We start from the raw sequence: 21,870 nt of genomic DNA, 5'->3' as shown, positions 1-21,870 counted from the left end.
ATTCTAAGCAAGTTCAAGAAAAAACCCAAATATGACTAGCGATGACGATTATCGCACGAGAATTAATTCCTATCACAACGGTCAAGGACACATCACTCAAGTGGTAAAAATAAGAGTGAGCCGGGTCCTGCAGCACATAACAAAACTAGGCTCACAAGACGCGTATAAGATTTCAAAATAAACTAACAAGCATAAACAATTTCAAAAAACTTAATAAGAACCTCCCTAATTATAGTAGTTCCCAAACACTTCAAGTAACTCCCGAGGAGCGCAACCTTGAAGTTACTGTTGATAGATAACTGAAACTGTGTGGTTATGTTTAGAAGTGGATTCTCTCATGTCATGATTGAATAGAAAGACGAAAAACCGCATGTGTAGCCGTGTGTTACGTTCTTAAGTAGAAGAACAGTACACGTTATTGTATACTTAGATTTGCTGTCCCTAAATTCAATGAAAAAATGCCCCACGCATTTTCATCGTGATTTCTCAAAAACATCTTTTTGAAGGGAACTAAACGTCGTGGAAATGAAGACCCGAAGTTTGCAACGTTAAAGCATTTTCAAAAGCGTCGAAAGTCTATACAGACCAAACTTTTAGCATGATAACTAATCACTTTTGACTCAATAAGTTTAAAGAACTGTGGTGTCAGATTACACCAGCGTATCCCTTAGCGTTTTCGTTTGTATGGTTTTTGAATGGTAACAGTAAGATCACGTTTTATCACGTTTTGGTTGCATTACGTTAAAGTTCATGAAAAAGAACAAATACGTCTGTTCTGCAGGTTAGCTCTGGGTGACCGTTCAGAGTAGGGCGCACTACTCACATGACACCGATGACTAAGGTTTTTAAAATAAAATAAAAAAATAATTTTTAAAAAATCTGAGAGTACCCGCAATGCATTGTGGTAATCGAGTGTTTCCAATATGGCGAGCTCGTTGAGCTCCTCTATGGAAGTCACTGGGTTTAGTGACAGTGACATGAGCGCAGACGAAAGCACTTCGTCTGTTGCTCATAGAGAAAAAAATCTCATGTCCCTTTTGAAGCAGGAGAACAGAGTATTGAAAATGGAACTGGAAACATGTAAATTGCGCTGTAAACAACTTCAGGAGGAAAACAGGGCTCTTCGCCAGGCGAGCGTCTCAATTGTAAGTTCATCTGTTTGCCATTCACCCCACACTTCCATATTGTGAGGTCGCGAAATACTTTGTATTTGCCATGTTTGCATTGAACACGCTGCGGTGTTTATTTTTCAAATGAATAGGTCGTTTTTTATGCACACAACAGACACGGGTGAGGTCACTATAATGTTATTATTAATAGAATTAAGCTTTTCTTAAGGCTATTGGTGGTGACGAAAATAGACCGTGAAATAACCTATTTTGGGAGCAGCTACAAAAATTCTGATATTAATGAGAAGTGCAACGAATTGAAATACCAAACCTGGAATAGTTCCATAAATAATATGTACAATAACCCGAAGGTTTCATAATCTAGTATATTGACGGTAGATTTAATTTCTTGCAATCTAAAGCAGACGTTCCTGGGACCTAATTTTTTTGTCCTTGAGTTTGTCAACAGTAAAATGCATCACCTTTCAATACAACTCAGTACACAACGGTACAACACAATTCCGTTCAAAGTTTTAAATACTGAGTTTTAGTTACGGTTTTTTTTTATTTTATTTTATGTTTTCGGCTATCTTGGTATATATAAAGATCTTCCTAAGTAACTGTAGTAGAAATGAGTGGAATCCAAAATGGTCAGTAGTTATACTTTCTGATTTGCACAAAATTGTATGATGGCAAAGTGAAGTCTGATTTGTTACTCAGGGATATGAAATCCAGACAGAATTGTACAACACAAGGTCCTGTTACCAACTGATCAAATCTATGACAAAATTTTAGAAACAAACAAGTTTTCAAGTCTTTTTGTTTATAATAATAAGACACCTGCTCTAGTTAAAGGCACAACAACAACGTGCACACATGATGTGTCCAATTACATTGGCTTGACAAGTATCCTTTTTGATTACACTGTCAGTCACAAGTATGATGCGTATACTGTGTTTATTGGTGCTCAAATCAAACTGGTGAAAACCAGTCGTGTTCAAGAATTCTGTTATAGTCTTAATCTGGCTCAGAAAGAGACCTTAAAGTTGTCCATTTGTGAGAGTTAAGCTTAAAAAAAATCTGATCTTTAATGAACAGAAAATGTCCAATGACCTGGGTACAAGTAAATTTTCAAGCCAAATGGAGGCCAGTGTGTTTATTATCCATCAAATGTATTTTTGCAAAATGCACCACAAAATGCTTATTGACAACTCACCTTTGAATACTTACACAGACTTTTCAGAGGGACTTAATGAGCAAACAAGTTCATTTTATCTTCTGCCACAACTGAATTAACTTTTAAAACAAGACTTACATTGCATAAGAGGCAAGGTTTGGAAACAGACCTGACATATTGGGGAAATCCTGCGTGACTTAATTTTAGAGAATGCCATGGCCTGGAAACTAATAATTCAAAGTGGTGACATATCTTGTATGGTATGACTATAACATTTTTTTACCATTCAATTAAGATAGCTTTCAAAATTTTAAATGTTTTGAGTGTACTGCTTAAGCAAAGTAAATTTATTGTGGAAAAAGCGAAGTACATGTCTTACACCTAATGTTGACTTTTTTAATACTTTATCTTAATGAGACCTCCTGTACTCCGTTATTTTAAAATTAGTGGTTAAGTTACTCTCTGACTTGCAGATATATTTAATTGAATTTGCACTCACAATTTCTTGATCTAAAAATCAACAAAGGAATGTGGAATGTATAGCCACAACCACCACCCCCTCCCCCCTTCTTCAACTCCCTGTACATTTGAATTTGGTTCATTCAAATTCTCATCCTCCCTGGGGCCAAAATTATCTTCAAATGCCCTACCCAAGTGCCTGATTTGATGTTCAAATTTTTTTTGATAAGACAAAATCAGCAATTGTGAGTTTCTTCTCATTGACCAAGCTTAAAACCAGACCTTTTCTTCTGAGTCACTCTGTAGAGTGAACTATTTACCTTAAATCACCTTTATATCAAAAGATAAAACACATGCATTCTGCTGGAAAGACTTGACACTTCTGGTTCAAATTCTCTTCCCCCAGGGCACAGATGACAATCAAATGCCTGACATCCCCCCACCTGGGTGGAGGGAGGGGTTTAAGCTTCAAATTGATTGACGCATATACTGTATGCTGGAGACAAATATAAGGGAATCTAAGCTACATGTTATAATCAAAGCCCTTGAAAATTAATGGGAGTTAGATTTACCCTAGCCATACAATCCATTACCTTTACATGTTCATTTATTATGTGACATTAATACCTGGAGTAGTTTAGAAGTATTACCTTACTTTCTCTCCACTGACACCTGAATTTGTGAATTACTGCTTCAAAATTTAGCCTATTAGAAGCACTGATTTCCTACAATATCAAGTCATGGATATACCAGGATATCCTGGTCAATTTCAAGTAAAGTAATGTAACAGTATATTAAATTGGAAAGAGGTTTTACTAAAAATAAACAGAAACCTCATGAGATTAACTGAATCAGCTGCTTTACTGTCATAAAGAGAGCTAAAAATTCTCATTACCATGATGATGAACAATGAAATTGGTCATCTCAATGGCTTAAGCCCGGCTATACTTCTGTAGTCTGTTGTTTATAGTAAGCAATTGCATACATTCAAAGACTGTTTAGTATGAAAATCCACACAATTTTCAAAGAGCCAGGGTTGACCATTCACATTTAAGTGATCCTACTCATGCTGATCCTGCGGTCATGTTTTACATGATTATTTTTACCAGTGGAATTGTAGGTAGTCTTTTTGGTAACAGAAAGTTTGATAAACTACCAGAACATCAACTTTACCTCTGGTTCCAAAAAATACTCCAAAGGAACATTTGAATCACTAAAGGGAATGTTTTCAGCTTCTATTTATGATTATTTACGCTATTAAGATTTTCATTTCTCTGAGATAAGACTTGTTAAAACAAATTCTTTACTGTAAACTATATTTGTTTTGAAAGGAGATTTTCATTCAATGAATGGCATAGGCATACATAGAGAAAAAGCACCCCTGTGCTTGCAATGGGAGTCAAACCTATGACCTTCCAATGAGTATTTTGGATGCTCTACCACTGAGCTATAGGAAAGTCATGGCAAGTTAGGCCATTTAACTAGGTCCATAGTGACAAACTCCTAGCATACTGCAAGGATAGGAATGTTGATATAAGTTGCATATGTGCAATAATGACATATTTTTTTTTGTTCATTAGCCCAAAATAGTTGCACTTTTCATTTGTCCGTTTTGCATGGTTTATTGTATATTGGGTTTGCTTACTGGTATTAAGCTTATTATATTAAGATTGGTTCTGTATGCATTATACAGCAAGCAAAAGCAGAACAAGAGGAAGAATTTATCTCAAACACTCTACTAAAAAAGATTCAGTCACTAAAGAAGGAGAAGGAAACCTTGGCAATGAATTACGAGCAAGAGGAGGAATTTCTCACAAATGATTTGTCAAGAAAACTTATGCAGGTAGGAAGCACTCTTTTTTTTTAGCGTGTAAACATTCTTTGATCTATTTGATGTCTGGTTAAAGGATTAATTGATGTGTATGTGTCCTCTATACTTCACTGTTTGTGGTGTTTGTTTTGTTTGTTAAAGAAGCATTGATTCTTTCATCTTACTCGAATTCTATGGGAACTGCATTTCAATGTTCTGCTTTCTAAGGTGGTAGAAGAATGTGTAAATTTTGTCTCTGTGTGTTGCAATAAATGTATCATGAAATTACTGTTAAGTCAACAGAGGTGTATCATTTTTAGCATTGCTTTGCATAGGTCTGTGCTTGTTGCCTATAAAGGACACTTGTGTGTCAAGAAAATAGAGCATCATTGAACCCAAGGAAGCCTGTGAGACTCCAAAATTTCACAAGGAGTAATAATTTTGTATCATGTATTTTTGCTGTGGGGTATCTAACTCCTTTTAGTTAGTATTACAAGTATAGCTTGGAAAGAAAACTAGAACTTTTAGAGGCAAAATTACATGGATACTTTATAAATTTAATAATGGGTAGCAAATGTGTGGTAACTAAGGGCTATGAGCTTTTTTGTGTTGGAAAAAGGATGTAAGATCAGTATGCCATTTAGAATGTAGCTGATGTGCATTCTTTGAAATTAAGTTGCGCCAAGAAAAGATTCAGTTGGAACAAACATTAGAACAAGAACAAGAGTATCAAGTCAACAAGTTGATGAGGAAGATTGACAAGCTTGAGTCAGATGTTACTTCAAAACAGACCACTTTGGAACAGGTAATTAATTTGTTAAATCAAAGGGACTCAAAATTGTGTTGCTGATTTTAAACAACAGTTGTCTCATGAATCAATGTTACCTGGCTTTCTTTAGTGGTCCCTCAAAAATGGTGGCAAAAGTATGTCCAGTCATTGTCAGAATGTTTTGATCGTTTTTGTTACAAAAATGAAATTAAAACGTTACAGGCTTGTTGAAACACCTTTAATTTTGGCTCTATGTGACTGCATCTTAAAATAAGTTGGGTGGCTTAATTTTTCAGTATCAATTTGCAATTAACATATCAAGACTAAGCTTTTTGCAAAGTTTTTTTCATGATTCTTTACATACAATTCAGAGCAGCCTGATTTTTTTGATATGCTAAAATGGCTCTGAACCTGTTATGGTTTGGAATAATGTAGATAACCATTGACAAACCATTGACAACCTAGAAAATTTTAATTTTGTACATCTCCTTAGTTGAGAAAAGAAAAGGTTGATCTTGAGAACACATTGGAACAAGAACAAGAATTACTAGTTAATAGACTCTGGAAAAGGATGGACAGATTGGAGGCAGAAAAAAGGTAAATATAGGACTCTGAAATTATACCATTCTCTTTTTTATTTTGAAACTGTGTTTGTGACATGAAATACAGTCAGGTAACTGGAAATGGAAATCTAGAGGTCACTACTACAAGCCAGTGACAAGAATTACCAACAAATGTGTATTAGAATATGAATGTATTGGAATTCATACCCTTACAAATATTGCGACGTTAAGGGATGGTTTAGTTGATAGTTTTGAGACAACCACCTGTAAGTGGTATTTTGACTGTTACAAGGTTGTATGCTGTTAGCCTTACTTTTCTTCTTTCTGCCTGAAGATCCTAAACTAGTTATTTGGAGGTAAGTAAAGAAAAAACCTACTGTCTAGTGAATAGCAAGAAATGGCTAATCCAGAATGAAAATTTTTTTAAAGTTTTGACGAGCATTTTGGAATCAAACTTAGGAACGGATTATTTTTTTAGATATTGGAAGGTTGGTGGTTTTCATGAAGACTGGACAGAACCTGCGAGTCAAATCAAGAAGGAATTATGACTCTCTCTTATATGCTCATAGAAAAGCGAAATGCCCTTGGCTCATTCATTACAAAAGCAAAATGTTGCACCAGAATACATTTATTTTTATCCTATATATGTTTGATGGTGCGCCCACACTTTTATCTAAAATTATGAATAACGGTCCTGTGGTTTATGCATGTACTTATCCCCCCTCCCTTGCCCAACTGTGATAGGTTATCCGTTTGTATTAAATCTGAGATCTCCGTAAACACTGTCTTTTTCTGTGTTTAGGATGCTTCAAGAGAAGCTAGAAGAACCCATTTCTGAGCCACCCTCCCCCCGACAGTTTGCAGATGGAGAGGACGCTGTGGAGGACTTAGCTTCTCACATAACGTCACTGAGGGAGGAAATAAGGAGATTAAAACAACAGCTAGCTAAGTCTGAAGCTGATTGTAAGTACCTTCCTAATAGATTTATCATTTTTGGGACTGATCGTGAATTTTCCGTTAAACATCGGAACAAGATTTCGTCAGAAAATTTAACAGATACACAAGACGGATAGTCGTTTTCATGTTTTTTAATTGTTTGTCCTTTTTTAAACGGCATTTTTATGGTCTATATTGTAAATCCAGTATGTCGGAAATGAATGCTTTATGTCAATAAGGCTTTTGAACATCAACGGGAATAATGCGCCGATGAAGTCGAAGCTTCCACGCCCCCCTCCCCGTGCAACCCATGGGCATTTGACCGTTGTCCGTGCCAGGGGGTGGGGCATTTGAACCGGAGGTGTCCAGCTCGCTCAGCGGAATACAAATGCTATATCTTTTAATATGGAAGTGTTTTAAGATAAAGAGTTCACTGCTGCCAGTGAATGGCTCAGATGAAAAAGGTTTACAAGGTCTAGGTTTTAAAGCTTGGTCAATGTTAGAGTCAAGGTCTTTTTTTTTCCTTTTCCAAAAAAAAATTTAAACGTCAAATCTGGTTCTTGGGTGGGGCTTCTGAACGAAACAATCTTCATTAGTTCAAATGCCCCGGGGGGGTTGCCCAGTAGAGGAGGGAGGCAGGATGTTGAAGCTTCAAATGGATCAATGCCATAAATAAAAAATCGGCAAAAGAGACGCAGTTTGTGGAATCGTCTCAGAGAGTAATGAAAATGAGAAAGAGGACCTTGGTTCCAGTGCAACCCTGACCACCATGTTGAAACTGTTTTTCAAAACAGATTGGTATGTGATCTGTTGAAAAATGTTGTAGAGATGGAATTTATTAAAAGTATCCGCAATCTCAGTTAGTGGCCAAGCGTTAGCTTCTATCCACTGCCCTCCCCTACCATGCTGAGTTGTGTTGACTCAGCATAATACAGTGGTAGCATTTCTCCTTCTCTGTTCCTCAGATTGTGAGAAGATGGCAGCCTATGCAAAGGAAGAACGCCACATTAAAGAAGAAAATATCAGATTACAGAGAAAACTGTTGCGAGAGATGGAAAGACGAGAAGCTCTGAGTAGACAGCTGTCAGAGAGTGAGTCAAGTTTGGAGATGGATGATGAAAGGTTAGTATCCCGATGGCTCGGGGGTCTGGGTACATTCCCTCTTAGCTAATGTCCAAAAAGAGTCTCACTTCGAGATTTTTCCCTAGTGACGTAACCCTGAGTCAAAGAGAAATAAATAATCAGCTGAAAGTCTTCTAATTTTGTTTTTTTAATTCCCTTATTTGACAACGTTTTAATGCTCAGACACTTCAATGAGATGACTTCGCATGGGACTCAGTCGATGAGAGACCGGACGTCATCCAGTCCTCTTCCCTTAACTACCAACAGACCCATATCTCCAGGTACTGGCTGCTTCCACTTGTGTGGTTAATATACTCCTGCGTAAATTTCTTCATCACCCTCGGAATTCATTTTACATGCATAATAGATTTTTTCCGAACAGCCCTTTGCATATGAAAGCGATTGCTTAGGTGAGCAACTTATTTCTTTTTTCAACGAATTCGAGAGTTGGTGCAGCTAGAACTGCAAGAACACAACTACCGACTTTTATACTCCCTGCCAACCAGCTGTTCAATTTTCTAGCAGATAGTTGACCATTGGAAAACATTTTGTCGGGATGATTTGCTGCGCAGGCAGGCTGTAATGCAGATACCCTTTTGAATGGAATCTCAGAGACCACCCATTTAGTTTTTGAGATTGTGATACGCTTTGATGTATAGACAAGGGAATCACAGTTGTATGTCAAAATAAGGAGACGATTAGCAAACAATTTTGTTTTTGAGACTGATACTTTATTGACATTGCCCAGAAAAGTTACGTATTTATTACTCTTTTAAAAGAGTCGAAGATTTTCTGTTATTTATAGATAATATGTCGCCTGGCGATGTTTTCTTTACACGTTAAATCCTTGTACCTCGATGAAATAAATTGATTCAATCGTCGTTTTCTCGTGTTTCTCAACACGTTAATAATTTTACATTGTGCGCATTTCCTGTGAAGTGATCCTTATATCTTTCAGGTTACGGCTTCACTCCACCTTCACCGCGCATGCCCAGATATCCTTCTAATGAGAGGCTGAGTGGGTCCCATTCTTCCGCGAATTCTTCACCGCCTACTCACACAGTGCAGGTATAGATTGATAGATTGAAATTTTTAAAAAGGATATGTTTCTCACCTTCTGAAGGGTCAAATTCATAGGATATACGGATGAAATGTTCAGAGTAATTTTACTTGATATGTATTTAGATGGGCGAAATTTACCATCGTGTAATACGAGGAACCTTGTATTCTATAACATTTTGTAAGAAAAGAAAAACACATTCTCGAGTTTGAAAACAAATGAAGTACCTCCCTCTCACGTATCGAACAGGCGACTCTCAGCCATCAAACCAGATATGCACCTTTGCAAACTTTATTCTTGCCGTCACTGTGTACACCGTGGCGCGAAAAATTACATATCAAGTCACCACAACACTTGTTTTGTACACTAGGCGTTGTAAACGATTATAAAGCATTGAACGTGTGCTAAAGGCAACTTCCTCAATCCATATTTTTTCCGTTTTCAGAGAGCGCACCGGACTCAGTCTTCCCCTGGCACGACGGTGCATGGACCCAGGCCCTCATCAGGATCATGAATCCAGAGAAATGACCGGGAACCCAATCAAAAACAAATTGGGAGATATATGTATCAGGCCAAGATCACGTGAATTAGTTGTAAACAACGGGAAGAAAAAGTAGTTGTGATGTGTTCGTGTTTTATAAAAGGTTCCTTTCAGTGATGTAAAAAATTCAATGAATTACTCATAGGATAACCAGGTAACAAGGATTATTGATGTAAATTTGTTGAAAGATGAGGTTCACGGAAAGTTATGATTTGTGCGTCGCAGCAATGATAGCAAGAAATGTCAGATTTTTTACTGTGAGAGTGGTTCTTCTCCTATCACTGTGTTTAAAAGATTCTATATAAACTGACTTATCAGGCATTTGATGTAGAAGTTCATTTTAGCATTTGTGCCTTACTTTATATATTTATATATATATAATGATAATGATGACTCAGTCCTTTAGAACCAGTTTTAATTGCATGTCGGATGCAATCCGGGATTGTTTTCACTCACCTGGCTCTGTGTTCGGTTAAGAAATATCGCGCCATATCAAAAACAATCGCAACTTAGTCGCTGACATTTTACGTCACTTCTTTCCCATTGTTTGCTCCATGTTACTTTGAACTTATTCGAAAAGCTTTCTAAGAACTCCTCGATTAACTGAACTCATCGGAAAAAAATTCGAGTGTCTGCGTAGATTGGTCCACGTTGGTATGTTTTGCACCTTGGGCTTACTTCAGAGTTACTTTTATTCCTTTTAATTTGTGGTAAAATGTTTGAAGAATTTGAAATTGCGATTCCAATTATTGTTGTGATGTCATCTTTTAAGGATATATCTCAAGGCCAGTACATGCGCCATGATTAGTCAATTTTGCAGGCCGAATTCCATCGTACGCCCCGCTGAATTCAAAAGTTTGTTTGAATTGAAATCCTCCCACTCTATTTGAACGCAAACATATGATACATAACTTACTAAACTTGTTTTTCTCGCTTCGCTCTTGAGCCACAAATCCGAGCAGAAATAACTTAATCGGTAACCTACAGTACGCGCCTCGAACTCGGGTAGTGAGAGATATCTACAGGTAGCCCAAGCTTGCACAATTTATAAATTTGTGTATGTCGCACCACAGGCGAAAGGAAAGGATTTTTTTAAGACTGAATGTTCGCAATCTAATTGAAATTCGAATGAAAACCAAGTTACCTCGCCTTGGCGTTTATTCCCTCGCATCTTGCGAGTTTTCTAGAATGATTTCCGGCCGTCTAGCTTGTTTTTAAATCGTTTACTTTGCAACCGTTCATTTCCATTCAGGTCCTAAACTTTCGCCTGTTGAGCATTATAGACATACTGGCATAATTTTATCTCCACTACACAAAAAGTAACAGTAGTGTAAATCAAATAAGTTTAGGGAAGCCTGCCGAGAACCAACCCGAGGCATACATACATGCACACATTCGCAATTGATATACCATGTACAATCCTGATATACAATCAATTCCTTACACATTCAAAAATAGGTATACATCACTAGTGTGTTAACTTCACCAAGTCGGGATTAACAGAGATGGGCAACCGATTACAAGGGCACTACTACGGTTATTCAGAGGTCAGGAAAAACCTTCCAGACAAAATCCATTTGGGGAAAACACATAACTAGAAATCTGAGTAGGAACCATGGTCAAACTTAGAGCAGGTAGCAGGCAATCCTACGAGGCTTCAGAGTTAAACAAAATAAGTTTTTCAACTAAAATAAATTTGGCATCAGCCAAAGGTGCAAGGTTGGTTCTCAAGGCTAGATGGACGTCACGTGCTATACTCTCCCCTTGTATACCACTGCATCATTACCCATGATGCTCGGGCCTAAGGCCTAGGCCTTGTCGTATCTCGTGTCGACAAAATATTTATTTCTGCCTTATTCACAGACTCAATCGTCAGAAATACCATTTTTCTTCATTTTTTACACAGGCTCGCTGTGCGAACCTAAGCTACCTGTTATTGATCAGGCCAGCATGCATTGCTGTTGGGATACTTCCTTGAAAATTCTTGTGTCCAAATTATGATCCAAATCAAGAATTTTTCTCTTGAAACAGACTGAAAATAATGCAGTAACATTCCTTCCAAATTATTACCTTTCGGACATGAAATTGTAATGTTGTTAACAGAATGTGTTCAGTTTAGCATCACAATTTACCGAAATTGTTGGTGGCGAAAAAATTTTAACCATGAACAGGTAACATATGACAACAAAATATAAAAGAATTTACCAGCAAGAAACGAGGATAGACAAGATTGACACAAATTGCAGACGAAGAACGTGATCACCAATCACAGCATTCAACTTTGAACGGGTGTGTGTTCCAAGAAGGCACCAAACGAAGAAGCCAAGAAGGTTGTCATATTCGAATCTGCAAAATACACATGTCCAAAGTAGTGCAAAGCCTCGGGCACAGTACCCGGTGAAAAACATTGTGTCTTACTTATCGCGAGAGAGTTTGAGTCGCTAGTCGTCATATGAAAAATTTACCTTAAATTTGTTGATAAGGGACAACTTCAAAATGCAGAAGAAGTAATCATCGAGAAGGAATGCGGTAGGAGATAAAAGTGGTTAAGATTTACTAAAACAGTGGATAACATTGAAGGTACACCCTGATTGGCTACTCAAACTCGAATATCGCTTCTCGACCAAATATTCATTTTTCGAACAATGTCTCGGCTGTGGACATTATCAGCTAACATACCAGCCGCCAGAAGGGGTTTTCTTCCTTCCTTTTCACCTCTGAGCAACTCGCGCGGAATTTGCATCCGAAAATATTGTAATCGTTGCAGAAATAACTGAGTTAGAATCATCTTTTTTTGACATATTATCTGACCGCACTACTATATCCTGATATCCACTTCTAGCCACCTCCACTTCGGTAAATAGTTGTTAATCACCACAACTTAAAGAACGAAACTGCTGGGATTAGCGAAATGCGTCTTTGTGTGGTGTCCGAAGAAATCTCTATAAAGTTAAATAAGCTCTGTCCATCAAAGTTTCAATCAAAAGGACTTCAAGATAAAAAGTTTTTTATCTTGCCTATGAAGGAATGTTCCATTATCATTCATTCATTCATTCACAGCTTTACCTCGCTGAATTTAATCTTTAATTGACAGCATATTCTTGTCTACATTTCTCAAATATTGAAATTAAATTCTCCAAGCCAAATAAATAATTATCATCAATATCTGTTGATGGAAAAACATGGGCAGTGTCAATCATTTTTGTATCAACTAAAAGGTTTGTTGGGGAACGCTGATGTAAGTTTTCCACTGTTTCAGACTGTTCATGGGATTTCTGGTGTTTTCCCAACTTCCGTGAGCAGTTAGTTTCATATACAATAAGGATAGAGCTTGCAATAAACCTGAAGAGTCTTTGAGTTGTGAACCACTGTTTGATATCCATAAGGTTTGTAAGTAGCTGCCCCAATATGTCGGATGTCATATCAAACTGTACACCACCTAAATACTGATGAAAGCCTGGGAACAATTAAGAGTGAGATCTTAGGGCTAATGTTTTAACAACAAAAAATGGTAATAAGCAATGAAAACATGAAATCCTAAAAACAGGAATATCACCCCTACTCTGTTTCAATCAAGATGATCACGTGAATTGCTGTCTTCTCCCTATTGCTGAAATATGAACAAGTGTGATTGGATCTGAGATGATTGAATCCCAGAAGTACTTCAACAGGCTCTGACAAGAACTATTGCGTGGTTTTGATTTCCAACATTATTTGGGCAATTATATAATTGTCTTTGATTGACAAACAAGTATTACATATTTCACCAAGAAGTCCAAGCAGTTCAGTATATAATACATCATGAATAGAAAAAATATTAGAAACCTTACATTTTTCAGCATCCTGTACTGTAGACAACTTCTGGCACCATTCACGATCGTAGTGTTCATGGCAACACTTTTGGTGGTTGTAGACCTGGTAGTAAATAATTTACAAATTAAACAAAGCTAAGAGTAATTTTAGCTAGTAAACCAAGATAGCTACTAAGGAAAATGAGCACAAAAAACAAGAAAAATGAAATAAACCTCACCCTTTGTGCTGCAAAGCAAGACAGCCTGCGATAAGTGCGCACAACAAAAAAGCAAAATAGACATGCATTATTGATCAAGCGGAGGTGACGATGACTGGATATTGGCTGATTCTTTTTTTTGTGTTTTTATAGACCAAGACAAAGTTGAGGTCCACAAAACACCAAAAAAAGAACAAGGCTACTATCCTGTCAGCGTGACCCCTCAGTTGGTCATTAACACATGTGTATTTTGCTTGTCTCCTCATTAAGGTTTGTTGAATGCCTTTGTCATCATAATTTAAAGAAGCAACCTTTTCTTTGTGTTCAGTAATTTGTTAACATAACATCATTGAAACATACCATAAATCCAAGAATGCTGAAACCTGTGACTTCCCTCAGAGGCCATTTTTTCTGTCTTCTTTCCTTAAATGTTTCATCTGCGTTGTCTTCCCATGTCACTCTTCCCATCTTAATGTCCATCACACATGGCAAATCAAATTTGTTTGTTATGTTCTCCAGTTTTAAATACTTTGATGTATCTAAAATCAACCATTAAGGGCCTGCTGACTGTTTGTTCAAAGATTTTAGTGCATCCCCATAGCATTTCTGAAGCAAACAAGCCAGAAGGAATTGATGGGTGCGACAATCCCAAGGATCTTTTACCTCTCCATACTAAACACTTCCAGAACTCCCTTCCTGGTAGTAAACAACTATTCACTGAAGTGGAGGTGGCTATTGGTGGATATTTACTGAGCTACACTGCCATGAGGTAAATATCCACCACCAGCCACCTTCACTTCCAGGAATAGTTGCATACACTACAACAGTGCGATAATTTAGCACAAAAAGATCGTTTTAACTCATTCATCCCTGCGACTATTACAATATTTTTCAGCACAAATCTTGCATGAGTAACTTATAGGTGAATAGCAGAGGATATTTAAAACCTGAGTAGCCAATCAGAACAGACCTTTAACCCTATCCACTGTTTTGGTATAAACTAAAGATATTTATTCCATAGGACCCCTTGCCCTCTGATTTGTGTGGTACAAAAATGGAAACAAAAGTAATGTTTTGGAAGGTAGTTGTTTGATATTAACTACTACTCTTTGTGTGAAATTTGGAAATTCTTGAGATAAAAGGGATCAGGCCAGTTCAGTTAACTAGATTGTCTGATGTGTGGATGATGATGTTAACACTACAACTGCTAGTATTTTTTGGGCCAGGGATCAAGAAGCATAACAAAATAGAAAGAAATCTACAAATCATAATCAAGAACTTGATCTTTTGATGCCTGAAAAGTCTCCTTGATCCCATCCTTGGTTCTGTACAGCAGTGCAAATGATTCCAGGTACACAAATGATCCTTTCAAAAAATCTGAAAAGGTGTTGATTTTTTTTCTAAGGTACTAGAAGTAGCTACTTCATTGCAAACTTGGGACTAACAAACATTAAACAAACAGATTCTAAATAAATTAGAGGAAGAAATATTTAAAAAAGTGTTTGTATTAATACAGGGCTTATATTATGAATCGATGTCCTCTTAGGCAAACCTCTTTTAATGAATGTATGATTCATTCATAATACCCCTGTATCAATATGAAGGATCTTAATTTATCTTTCTCTGATTCTTAAGCCTTGCTGTTCTAATGAATTAGCTGTATGTAAAACTTCAGATGAAAAAAATTCATACCATTGAATTTTTAACAAGGATTTTTTTGGGTTATCCATAATTATCAGTTGCAGTACTGGATCATTTGTGGCTTCAGTATTATTTTTAAAGCTGTAAAGGACTTATTGGACTGTAAATGGTAAGAGAAAAAAATTTAAATTTTTAAATTTAAAAAAAATAAATACCAGATGTAATAAACTTATTTCTAAACTGAAAATAAAGGAAAACAGTAAGATTAATCTGTTCAAAGTTTCAACAGCCCTCCCCCCCCCCCAATTCAAATTCTGACTCCCTGATTCAAATGCCCCACCACATATAGAACAATTCTTTGTGTGATCAACAAATGTTGTTGAATTCTTTAAAGTAACATATTAGTTTTTGGTATTGCTGTTGGATTTTTTGCTTGTAAGTATCACTCATGGAAACACACTTTTTACCTTTTCTCTTTTTACTCCTTCATTAAAACACATATAATGCTGGAAAGACTTCACACATTTGGTTTAAATGCCTCCCACTCCCAAGGGGGGGGGGTGGGATGTTGAAGCTTTGAATTGATTGGTGCATTAAATCTTGGAAACAAGCTTCCAGATTGATTTGTTTTTTGTTTTTTTTTTAATCCGAATTCTAGAAGTTGTGATGGCAATGCTCACAAAATTTTCAACTTTTTCCAAGTTACTACCTAAAATAAGATAAAACGAGTAAAATACAAGAGACAGTAATTTCTATTTCCTTTTAAGAAGAAGGGTTAAGGATACCTATTTCCACAATCCCATGATAAAAAGGCAAAAGTCTTCTAAGCTTTAATATCTCCTCTCGTTTTTCGCTTTGGTTGAATACTGTGTCATAGAAAACAACTTCTCTCATCCCCTTTGGAGGTCTCTGAACTGGTTTAAGGACACATCCATCATCAGTCAATTTCAATGCCCCTAAAAATAAGAATTGTAATGATCTCAGGTTAACTGACTGTTAATCTTCCGCTGAAATTCTACATTCTGAGAATATTGTCTTTCAGTAGCATTCTGAAAATGAAATAGTAATTAACACGTAATTGCGTACGGTTACAAAGTGACTACCTTTCAAATGCTTTCATTTTATTGGTGTCACATCGTCATCCATCTGCCACAAGTATTAAAAATTAAATAAAAATTGTGTGTGGTATTTTACAATCCTGTGAGTTCCTTTTCCTCCAACCTTTCAATGTATTTGAATAACTTCCTACGCACTTTTCACACAAACAGATATTTTTATTGACTTCCCGCAAAACTGGCCGAAGGTTTAAAGTTCAGACTTTTCGAAAATAAAATTAAATTGAGAACGCTTAAATCGCGAAATTCGATGCCCCTTTTTTCCCGTTAAAATCGCGAACATTACACCCCGAGAAATACTGTTCCACTAAAATCGCGAAATTAAGTACCAATGAGGTAAATTGTGCATATGGAGGAGAATCGATCACGTTCAGTTAACACTGAAGAACATACAAAACTTTTCGTGAGCTCAACGAGTACAAATTAACGTATTGTGAATTTATCTTATTCATAGGGCTCACCTTGAGCCGCATGTCCAGCCACCTGATATGGATATGGCTTCAGAGTATGTGCTGCGTGAGAATTTTCAGTTGCCATCCTGTGACTAAGTGTAGTCTCCTTCAAAGTAGGATGGGATGTCACGCAACACTCCTCCACGTTGCGTGACATTTCCATAAACGGCTGTAAAGGAGACTAAGGCTTCAAAATTATCAGTACATGTAAGCACACACACAATGTCCCACAACACAATCGTTCTCTCTTTATCTGCCTTCGCCGTTTCATGATATGACAGGTTGGAAGGAGATTTTCTCTTGAAGCAAGTAGATTAAGACGGAATGTTATGAAAAACCTGGGAAACATCAGAACAGCTTTTCGGGTGGTCTTCGGAAATTTTGGTAGGTTTACTGTCCTGTAAGACGAAGGGCTAACGCTCGAAATGGCCTCCTTTAAACTCTTTACGGTGGCCAATTTACGTTTTCAACTCAGTTGATAACACTAAATTACCCTGTTATACAATCCCACCGACGCAGCACCACAGTTTCGTTAGAAAATTACCCCTTCATTACCGTCGAGTCACCCAAAAGTCATGTCGCCTGAAACTGGAGTCAGGTCACCCAAAATCCGAGTCATGTCGCCCGGTTTTTTTTCATCAGAAAAACATAAAATGGCATAACCGTGTCAAACATTGGAGCCTTTTTTTATCATTGAGCTCTTTCTATTCATTTTTACTCTTGTGATGTTTGGATAGCTACTGACTAACAAACTAAATCATTTTTTTGCTCGTGGTATTTTTTTCCTTTACATGTGGTATAATTTTCCGCGTCTTGCTATCAGAGCTCAAGAATCTCCCAATGTTCATCGTACTGAGCTTTGCACATGGCGCTTTGGAAGATTCACAGTTCTAACTATCTTGTTGTGTTAGTTTATTTTTGCTACTTTGTCTAGAAAAGGTTTTCAATTCATTTTTGCTTTGGTTACAAATGTCCTACTTAAATGTTGCTGTGGTGCGTGTTTGGAAGAAGAAATGGAAAAAGCATGTGCTCTTTACTTTTATTTTGACTACTTTTGTAATTTTTACATTTAAGAACACTGTGCTTCCCACTATCGAAGTCATAGATCTCCCTCCATCCTCCTGTAAGAGGATGTTTTAACATTGATTCCCCAAACGAGCTGAATATTTATATCTTGTGGAACTTCGCCATCATTTTTGGCATCGTCATTGACGAAATGATCATGCGTATTATAGGGAGTGTAATTGTCTGAGTTACTAGAACTTTAATTCACGCCTGGTAGAAGATATAACTGGAAACCAGCCATAATTTTCGGAACTTTGATTTTTATTCAACGAAATACGGTAAAATTCTTTAAAATAGTAAAAATAAAACTGATTATTTCATGATAAAAAAATCTTGATGTCGCCGGAGATGTTCACTCGACCGCGACAGGATGCAAATGACTCGCTTTTTGTTTTACGACCATGATGCAACATCAGAGTGTGCACACCGCCCGGAAGAAGACATAAACGAAAAGAGCAGATAATGTCAACATACTTGGGTTAACTGATATCTAGTTACAGAGGCCTGAAGAAGAATCTACTTTCGGTTTATATAGTCGCTCAGTTTCCCAGATTCGACGTTTCAGTTTGTATCTGTGATAGGTGCAGCTGTGGGTCCTAAGAATCTTTAATACATAACAGTCTTCCGGCACAAACAGAATTCAGTTGAATGCATGGCGTTCTTTGCACTCGAAGGCGTATTTGCCTACGTGACGGAAACATTCACTGCCGGTGTGATTCAGTCTTATCAGGGACAAAGTTTTCTCGAAGATGCTCCGCTGATACAAGGAAGGGACCCTTTGGAGGATTTCAGAAACTTTGATAATGTCGATAATGATACAATTTTTCAGGAGTACGATCCTCCGCCAGGAGACGACAGTAAAATGGGCTGGAGGAGATCTCGGCCGCCAAGATGGTGGATGTCGCTTTGGAAGGCCGTGAAATGTGTTTTCTTTATTCAAATTGTAGGAGGTTTAGCTCTCGGCTCGCTGGCTCTATTGATTTTAGTTTTGGATTTTAATTCCGTAGATCTTTGCTACGACAGACAGTTGCATGGTCACTGGAACTCGTTACCTCGTAAGATTCAGGCCATTATTGTGACAGCCGAGACACTGGAAGCATATGTAGTCCAGATGTGGCCATTTCTTCTGGTAATCACAATGTTTAGCTGGCCATTAGTGAAAAGACTTAATCTATTAGTTCTTAATCTACTGGGAGCATTCTTCGATACCTGTTACAGGCTGTACCTCCAAGTCTTTGAAATATACGAGAAGTCATGGATGTCTTTTCCTTTAAACGCTTTATTTCTAACTATGGTTCTGCTGAATTCTGTTCTAGTGGGAAGAGAAATTGCTAAAATAACGGCTAGGGATCGAAGAAGAAAACTTAGAAAAATCCTCAAGGTTTCCTCTATACTCGCAGCGCAATTGGCATTTGGGATTCCTATCGCTTTAGTTCTTGTTTACGTATTGATTCCATTATACGGTCAGCAGAATGAGACGAACAGAGCCGTTATAGCTGGCGCACTTCCTTTGGTGACCGCTGTACCGAAGGTCATCGTCCGATTGGCGGCCCAAAGGATCGATTTTCTCCATCCCGGCGACTCCCATGTCCTACTGAGTGTTCTATACAGCGCATCTGCGATCGTTTTTCGCGTCATGCAAGCAGAACTGACGAGTCTTCAACTGTTCATTGCTCTGAGCTTTGTTCACAGTGCAGTTGACTTACTGGAAAGATTGACCATTGTTGTGCGGGATTATCTGTGGTATTTTATCTACAAAAAGTGTAAAGGTGACGCGAATGCTGAAGAAGCGTTAAGGGCGGACAGATTTCGAACGCCAAGAAGCATGCGTCTTATTGCAGACATGAGCATTCAGATGATTCTCGGAGAATCGACTGCGTTGATAGCAGCGGTTGGCTTCATCCAGCTGTATAGCTTCATGTACAACAACAATGGTCTGGCCTTCTCTGACCTGGATTTGGTTGGAGATTTCTTCATCCGCGTGTCCATTGCACTCAGCATCGATTTCGTTTTCAATTCGTTCTCATTTTGGCTACAAATGTCATATCTTAATGTTGCTGTAGTGAAAGTGTGGAAGAAGAAATGGCGAAAACATATGCTTGTGGGTCTGATTTTGACCTCCGTGACACTCTGTTATTTTACAACTCATTTGTTCGCAGTTGTAAAAGGCAAACATACGTCTGCTGCTAGAATGCGTCATTTTAATTGCACCGGGCCATTTTCAAGATTTTAGCTGGAACAGAGCATGGTGTTACGGGAAAATTTACTGATTTTTCCGTGTGTTTGTTTGGAACATATTTACTCATAAAACTTTTCATATTTAACCATTTCCAATTTAATCGAGTTCATTCAAGTTCTTTCATTCTAATATGTCAAAAAATATATATATAAAGCCACAGTAGTTTTAGAATAGTAAACTAATGATATTTCTGACGTTTGAGTGACATGGGAACAAATTAGTCAGAAATTAATATTCTGCTGGCACGCTGGAGAGGTTTGTATGGCATCATGGAAGTTTTGGATTATTTAAGGGTTTCGCTAGAAAATTAAAACATTCTAAATAATTCGGTCAGTCTTTTCTTTTTTTTTTCGTATTGATGTACTTTTCTTTTTCCAAATCCCTGTAAAATATCACGACATTCATTGATTTTTCTTTGTGATAAGTATATGTAACCAGATTATTTTACCCTTTCCTCGTGGTATTGTGCTGCTGCATTAGATGAGGAATACGTTTCCACACATTTTTTTGGCCACTTCTAAAGTGTGGTTTTTTAGTGGTTTTTCCTAGCTGGCGTAGCACAGGTTCTTTTTGTAGAACCCTTAGTTTTCAGTGTACACATGTTAAGATCATATTAGGATGCTTGTACTTCAAGACGGCTGACTCGTCCTAAATAAACTTTTTACATTGAATAACTCGTCTTAGTGTAGTCACAATGAAGGTTTTTGCTTTGTTGCTTGCTTTCATTGTACACCTGTATGTTGGTACTTTTGTTGACCATTACCAGTGAAAACTGGAGTTTTCACTTCCAATCGCTAGAAAGATTTTTCGTTTTAGTATTTTCACTTCCACGCATATCAGCAGTACCTTACATTTCGCTCGCCTTTACCTTATTCAGTATTGCATACTATTTGAAATATAACCATTATCTTTCATCAGTTGAAGTGAAATGTAATCTTAACATTGGTTTAGTGGAAATTTATTTTGTTACGAAAAATTTTTTACTTGCGGTTTGCGTACAGGAGATAAGCCCTTATGGAGGACAAGAACAATGCGCGCGAGAGGAATACACGTGTGATTGACTGGAAACAAATGGGCTTCAAAGTTTTAAAGTCTATTATGACAAGTTGACCACAGTCCTACCGATAGTAAAAAAATAATTCGTTATACCGCAATCAGACTGTCTTCTCAGTACACCGGCTACGCAGGAAACTGGCCTTCCCTAAAAGAATCCTAGGCCCAAGTCTCGCCTCTCGTTTTCTCGGCTCTACCACTTATCGCGCAAATGTGCACATAAAAACACCAGCTCCATACACAAGCTACAGCATTCATCAGCGATAAAAAAAACCATCTTAAAATACTATACATTACCCTTAATCATGCAATTTAGTGACATACAAAACAAATTATCTCTGTTATTTTATTCTTGCCTTTGGCACATCATAACTTCTATAATTGATTAAGAACAGAATCAATTTTGGGAGTCTTTCTTGATTTCAAGGAGTGTCGCCGAGATGTAACCTCAAATAGGAATATATCAGATATGTTAACCAAGGAATCGAGGCAAACAATTTTCGCCTCATTACTCATGCTGAAGGTCATCTTTCTAAAGTTATTACAAAATCTTTTGGCAAACAATCGTCCATAAAAATTGTGTAGAACATCGCACTCTCACAACAGATATCTCATATTTTCAATAATTTTTCAAGCTGGGATACTATTGGCTCTTAGTAGGTGGATGTTGCCGAGAAATAGGTGTTTTTTTTCGCGTTGTTAGAGCTGAAATGATGGGGACTTTTAGTACCAGCTGACTTTGCAGCTGAT

General features: G+C 37.3%; 3 protein-coding genes across 3 annotated transcripts; 2 read left to right on the top strand and 1 right to left on the bottom strand.

The window, feature by feature from the left end:
* The first annotated feature begins 915 nt into the window (after positions 1-915).
* Positions 916-9,884, top strand: LOC131782213 (coiled-coil domain-containing protein 6). The gene is made up of 9 exons (XM_059098922.2): positions 916-1,145; positions 4,439-4,588; positions 5,232-5,360; positions 5,818-5,921; positions 6,690-6,850; positions 7,789-7,945; positions 8,129-8,226; positions 8,904-9,013; positions 9,451-9,884. The coding sequence occupies exons 1-9, from the start codon at positions 924-926 to the stop codon at positions 9,517-9,519; spliced, it is 1,200 nt and encodes a 399-aa protein (XP_058954905.1). The 5' UTR covers positions 916-923; the 3' UTR covers positions 9,520-9,884.
* A 2,716-nt stretch (positions 9,885-12,600) lies between these two features.
* Positions 12,601-16,925, bottom strand: LOC131782214 (inositol polyphosphate multikinase). The gene is made up of 5 exons (XM_059098923.2): positions 16,773-16,925; positions 15,982-16,152; positions 13,916-14,094; positions 13,377-13,461; positions 12,601-13,003 (listed from the first exon to the last, which is right to left on the bottom strand). The coding sequence occupies exons 1-5, from the start codon at positions 16,918-16,920 to the stop codon at positions 12,630-12,632; spliced, it is 957 nt and encodes a 318-aa protein (XP_058954906.2). The 5' UTR covers positions 16,921-16,925; the 3' UTR covers positions 12,601-12,629.
* An 800-nt stretch (positions 16,926-17,725) lies between these two features.
* Positions 17,726-20,392, top strand: LOC131782236 (uncharacterized). The gene has a single exon (XM_059098951.2). The coding sequence runs from the start codon at positions 18,481-18,483 to the stop codon at positions 20,059-20,061; it is 1,581 nt and encodes a 526-aa protein (XP_058954934.2). The 5' UTR covers positions 17,726-18,480; the 3' UTR covers positions 20,062-20,392.
* Positions 20,393-21,870: the final 1,478 nt, after the last annotated feature.

The sequence above is a fragment of the Pocillopora verrucosa genome, chromosome 5, assembly GCF_036669915.1.
Source record: "Pocillopora verrucosa isolate sample1 chromosome 5, ASM3666991v2, whole genome shotgun sequence".
Taxonomy (NCBI): Eukaryota; Metazoa; Cnidaria; class Anthozoa; order Scleractinia; family Pocilloporidae; genus Pocillopora; species Pocillopora verrucosa.
This window is presented reverse-complemented; position numbering and strand designations above follow the sequence as displayed.